Raw genomic sequence first — 5818 nt, forward strand, 5'->3', positions numbered from 1 at the left:
TTGCGGGGGGGTGGGGTGGACGTTCGCTGAGAGGATTGTATTTCTTTGAAAGGCTGGCTGAGAATATTCGAAGCTTATTTGAATATAGCTGAGATTGGGTCTGTTTAATCCCCTTGTGTTGAAAGTGCAGGTATTCCTATTATTCTAGGCATAACGCCATTGAGCCGCTAAATTGTGGGGGGAGGAGGTAAGACTCGTTAAAAGGAGCTCATTTAGGGAGCCGTAATATTTCTCTTTTAAGCACTTCCCCTAGTATTTCTGTTGTTTGGACGCGTACAGATGTTTATTTGCTTTTCTCCCTTGACCGCCCCAATCCGCCTGTTCCATCACTCGTGTTCAGCGATACCGGAGCGTCTCGCCGGGATTTTTCTCTTGCGCATTGTCAGTGAATGTGATTTTCAATAGCTATGACCCTTAAAGAAAAGGCACGTAACAAGGTTGCATCAGATGTATATGCGTCTGCATGTGCACACGTACACACACACACACACACACGCGCTTCTCTTCGGTCCCGATGCTGTCTATAGCGTGTGTAGATATGTATGAGTACGTGTACACATGATGGATAACGCGTTTCAAGAAACAGTTCAACAGGTACTCAGCTTATTCTGCATATTTAAAGGTACGCCTATTAATATTTTAAATTATATATAGGACCGTGCTTGGCTGGAGGTAACCAAGGCCACAGAAGGTTTCCCATAAGTTCCTGCTTTCTGTGTGTGCTGTTTGTACGGTGAGAATTTCCAAAACTAGCCTGCTGACTGTCTGAACCCGCACACACCTCGCTTTAGTAAAGGCTCAAATAGGTTGTTTGTTTTTTTTTTTTTTAAGGGGGGGGGAAGAGATTTCCGTTTTTAATCAATAGACAGCTTCCATGAATATTTCGCTTTCACTTCAACGAATGAGTGATTTAAACAAAACTACTAAAATTACTCCGAAGAGTTATATACGTTAATTGACATGTCAGCGTTATAGATAAAGTGCAATCTCTAACATGGACCGAAACCGCTCCTCATTAACCAGCTAACACTTCCCCACTCCTGCATGAATGAAGTACTCATTCGCCGGCGCTACAAGATGGTTTAAAAAGCCTGCTGCGACCGACATCACCGCCCTGGAAGTTAAAAGTATTTTTTTCCTTTTGTTTAAGCAGTTACGACGAATTAAAAAAAAAAATATTTGCTACAGTATGACGCTTAAATGCAACGCTTAATGCTGTTATTACTACCAGACGAAGTTTACACCAAACTTTTAATTCCAGCCTATGGAAAGGTACCGATCCCTAGCTGGTGAAAAAAACCCGCCAAACAAACAAAAAACAAGCCCCAACAAATTCAATTCCAAAGCACTGATCAACATTCTGCAATGAACAGACACGGGTCGTTTTGCTCGACAGCTTTCTCACCAGTGGCTGAAACTGGCGCCCCAGTTTGCGCGGGGCGGGAGCGTGTGACCCCGCCGCTCCTCGCTCGCCCCCCGGGATGCCCGGCAGGGACGGGGCTGCTTTTCGGGGCTTGGGGTTTAGAGGTCGCTTTCTTTTCGGGACGCTCAAACCGAAGCTCTTTCGCTTTTTATGGCGTTAATTAGAGGGGAAGTGGCGCGCTCGCCGGTGCCTCGGCGCCCCCCCCGGGGAGGTCGGTGGCCCCCGGGCCGGCGGGGACTCCCGGCCGAGCGGCGGGCAGAGGCGGGCAGGGGCGGGCAGCTTTCCCCCGGGGGAAACCTGCGGCCCTGGGCACGGTCCGAAGCGCCAGCCCAGCCGGAAAATCCACCGAAAGAGAGTCCACGGCCACGAAGAGCCAGGCAGGGAGTCGCCTTCCCTCGCAACACGGAAGGAGCGTTAAAAGCCGTCATCTACCTTCCTCCCTCCTGAGTTACACGGGTGAGGAGACATCGACATTTACTGCGGGATCGCACCTCATTCTCTTTGCCGCTCCTGTTTAAAACTTCCTCCCCGTACTCTAGGATTACCTGCTGTATTGCCAGGCACACCATGGAAACACTACTACGTTCTCAGGTTACGGTTTTGGTTATTTAAAAAAAAAAAAAAAAAAAAAAAAACAGGTGACTTTTTCCGCTTTGAAATTTATTTAACTCAAAATTGAACGCATCCTTAGGATTTCTGTTTAGCAGAAAGGCTTTTTAGTAAACTATATACACAATCTGAATTCCCTCGTAACGCCTAAATAAAAATTATTTCACAATGCATTTACAAGAAATGATACAAAAAGAAAATAAAATCCAACAGAAAAAAAAGAAAAAAAAAATTATCCAGATACAATAAAGTTTTACAAAACCCAGAAAAAAAAAACATTGCAGCCTCCAAAAGAAAAAAAAGTTTTATAAATAAACAAATAACAAAAACCCCAAACAAAACAAAAAAAACCCAAACCAAAAACGCGAGAACATCTACAAAAAACTTTTAAGTGTTGTTTTGGATTTGCCTTAGTACATGAGTAATAAATGAGAACTGTTTCCCCATCAACTTCGAGTTAATTAGGCAATAAAAAGCCCTCGCAAGAAGCGATCCGTGACTGAAATCGTAGCGGTTCTGCGCGGTATAAAAGTTGGCATCGCCTACAACTTTTTGTGGTTATTATTGATATTTTTTGTCTTTTCGCCGTCTTTTTTTTTTTTTTTCCTCTCCTTTCTCTTTCTCTCTCTTTCCTCTTTTGCAAATAAACGCTCTATGTCTCTTGGGTGAATGATAAATACTGTACAAAAAGTCTCGATAAAACACAGAAGTTCAGTCTAATAAAACTAGTTTCATAAACTAGTCCTTCTAAAAAAAAAGGTAAGTAAAGCAACCGTTACCTTTTTTCTCTCTCGTTATTATTATTATTATTTATTATTATTATTACAAGAACATCAAAACATTTCTGTACAAAAAGGAAGGAAGAAAGAAAAAAAAAGGGGGGGGAGAGGCGGGGGAGGGCGGGAGGGAAGGGGAGCAAGAGGCAAAAATAAGAGGGGGGACCCGGGAGCGGGGCAGGAGCGGCGCGGGGCCGGGGCCGGGGCCGGGGCCGGGGCACGGCGGGCGGCCGGGGGCTGGGCGGGCGGTGGCAGCGGCGGGCGCGCAGTCCTGCGGGGCGGCCCGCGGCCGGTGGCCGGCGGCCGAGCCGGTGCCGGTGCCCGCGCCCTTGGCCGCCGCTCCCGGCGGCGGTGCCGGCGGGCGGCGGGGGCTCAGATATGCGTCAAGGGGACGGTGCCGTTGACGCCCGTGCTGGCGCTCTGGTAGTGCTGGGGCAGGGAGTGGAGCCGGCTCTGGGCGGCGGCGGCCGCCGGATCCCCGCCTTCCCCGGCCGGTAAGTACATGCTGATCATCTCCCGCAGGTCCCCGGGGCACGGGGCCCGCGAGTGCGAGGTGACGGGCGGGCTCACGCTGGGCTCCGACTTCACCAGCGAGCCCAGGGCGCCCAGAGCCCCCGAGGAGGCGGCCGCCGCCGCCGCCGCCGCCGCCGCCGCCGCCGCCGAGTTCTGGTGGGGCTGGGACCCGTAGGGCAGGGCGCCGTAGCCCGAGGGCGAGGCGCTCATGTAGCCCTGCGAGTTGGAGATGGGGCTGTACTGCAGGGCGCCCATGTCGTAGCGGTGCATGGGCTGCGGGTTGTGCGGGTGGTGCGGGTGGTGGGGGTGCGGGTGGTGCGGGTGCCCCCCGCTGCCCGGGTGCTGGCTGTAGGCGAGCTGCGCCTCCTGCATCATCGCCGCCGCCGCCGCCGCCGCCGCCACCGAGCCCGGGTAGGCGCCGTTGGCCCAGCCGTTCATGTGCGCGTAGCCGCCGCTGGCCGTGCCGCCGGGGCTCTCCAGCCGCTGCCCGACGCCGCCGGGGCTGACGCCGACGCCCATGCCCACGCCGACACCGGCCGGGCCTCCCCCGGCCGAGCCGGCGCTCAGCAGCCCCCCGGCCAGCGAGTACTTGTCCTTCTTGAGCAGGGTCTTGGTCTTCCGCCGGGGACGGTATTTATAATCCGGGTGCTCCTTCATGTGCAGCGCCCGCAGCCGCTTCGCCTCGTCGATGAACGGTCTCTTCTCGGCCTCCGACATGACTTTCCACTCGGCCCCCAGGCGCTTGCTGATCTCCGAGTTGTGCATTTTGGGGTTCTCCTGGGCCATCTTCCGCCGCTGGCCCCGCGACCACACCATGAAGGCGTTCATGGGTCTCTTGACCCGGTCCTGGTTCGCTTTGTTCCCCCCGCCGCCGCCGCCGCCGCCGCCGCCGCCGCCGCCTCCCGCTCCGGTCTGCCCCGAGAGGTTCGTGGGGGCCTGGGCTCCGCCGGGGGAGTGCAAGTCCGTCTCCATCATCATGCTGTACATTCAAGTAGCTTTTTTATTTTCCACCGGCGCCAGGCGTGAAAAAAGAATCAAACATAGAGGAGCCCGGGAGGACGGGGAGCGAGCGAGGCAAAACCCGTTGGTATCTCGGTAGCGACCGCCGTGCGGGGAAGAGAAAAAAAAAAAAAAAAAAAAAAAAAAAAAAAAAAGAGGAGGAGGAGGAGAAGAAAACCGCGAGGAGAGCGATCGGCGACCCCGCGGGCGAAAAACTTTCTCCCTTTTGCAAATCACTTTCGGGGCTCGGCGGCGGCGGGGATTCGAGCTGCTCAAACAGGTGCACGGCAAACTTGCGGCTTCACTTGGCGCGGAGGGAGGAGTGTGCGGAGCCGTCGGCGGTGTCCTCCGCTCGCCGGCTCTCCCCGGCACACGCGCGCACACCCCTCCGCTCCCGCTCTTATCCTTAACGGAGCTATTTTTTTTTTTGTTCTTTGCTAACTTGGAGAGAGAGAGGGAGGGAGGGAGGGAGGGAGCGTGTGTGACTTGCATCCGCTGATCGCAGGTGAACGGAGCAGAAGAGAGAGGAGAACCCACCGCCACGCAAAAAGGAGGCACACACACCCAAAAAAAAAAAAAAGTATTTAAACGTTAATTTAAAAAAAAAAAAAAAAAGCGGGAGGGAGGATCGGGGGAGGGAGGGAGGGAGGGAGGGAGGGAGAGAGGGAGGGAGGGAGGGAGAGAGGGAGGGAGGGAGGGGGTGGGGAAGGAACCCAACCAAAACAAGCGCCGAGCCCGGCCGCCGGGGCACAGTAATTTGCTGGCGGTGGTCTCCCTCCCGCGGCCCGGGCGGGACGGGCCGGGCCGGGCCGGGCCGGGCCGGGCCGGGAGAGGAGGAGTCGCCGGGCGCGCGCGGGCGAGCGGCGCTTGCAGCCATCCGGGGCGCGCGCCGAGCCCGCCTTAAATCGTCTGGCGGCGGCCAATGGGGGCGCGCGGCGGGCGGGCGATTTGCATCGCGCGCGCTGAGCTGTGACGTCCGGCGGGGCGCGCCGCGCCGCGCCCGAGGGGGGGACGGGTGTGGGGTCACGGAGCGCCCCGCCCCCGCCGCGCCCCGGGAGGGGACACACACACACCGGTCCCGGGAGGGGGGGACGGACACACACGGGCCACCGCTCCCCCCGCCCCCCCGCCGGGCATCGCTGGAGGGAGGCCTCGCGCCGCGGGCCGCCCCGTCCCCCCCGGGCGCGCCCGGCACTTAGACGGCCACTGAGGGGTGTTTGGGGAGGCTGAGGCGCCCCAGGGTGTCCGCCCCGGGCCCGGCAGCCCTCGCCGGTACCGCACCGGTGAGAGCGGCGCCAAAACACGTCTCTTCCCCAGGACTTGGACCGTTCTGGAGCTTTCCCCGGGCGGGCAGGGACAGACGGCTCTCTCCAGTGTTAAAACTGGTCCCAGGCCTAAACCCGGGCGCAAGGCAGGCGTTGGATGCGGACGTTCTGCACTTAGTCAGAGGGGAGTTAAAAGAATCTGACACTAATGAAGGTACACGGAAACATGTTAT

General features: G+C 56.4%; 1 protein-coding gene across 1 annotated transcript; it reads right to left on the reverse strand.

Moving 5' to 3' along the window:
* Positions 1-3121: 3121 nt before the first annotated feature.
* SOX1 (SRY-box transcription factor 1) lies at positions 3122-5222 on the reverse strand. Its single transcript, XM_074860974.1, has one exon. The coding sequence runs from the start codon at positions 4306-4308 to the stop codon at positions 3181-3183; it is 1128 nt and encodes a 375-aa protein (XP_074717075.1). The 5' UTR covers positions 4309-5222; the 3' UTR covers positions 3122-3180.
* Between the last annotated feature and the right edge of the window lie 596 nt (positions 5223-5818).

The sequence above is a fragment of the Strix uralensis genome, chromosome 2, assembly GCF_047716275.1.
Source record: "Strix uralensis isolate ZFMK-TIS-50842 chromosome 2, bStrUra1, whole genome shotgun sequence".
NCBI classification, from domain to species: domain Eukaryota; kingdom Metazoa; phylum Chordata; class Aves; order Strigiformes; family Strigidae; genus Strix; species Strix uralensis.

What these genes read in the sequence shown, in the direction of transcription:
- SOX1 (XM_074860974.1), bottom strand. Translation starts at nt 4,308, where the DNA reads ATGTACAGCATGATGATGGAGACGGACTTGCACTCCCCCGGCGGAGCC.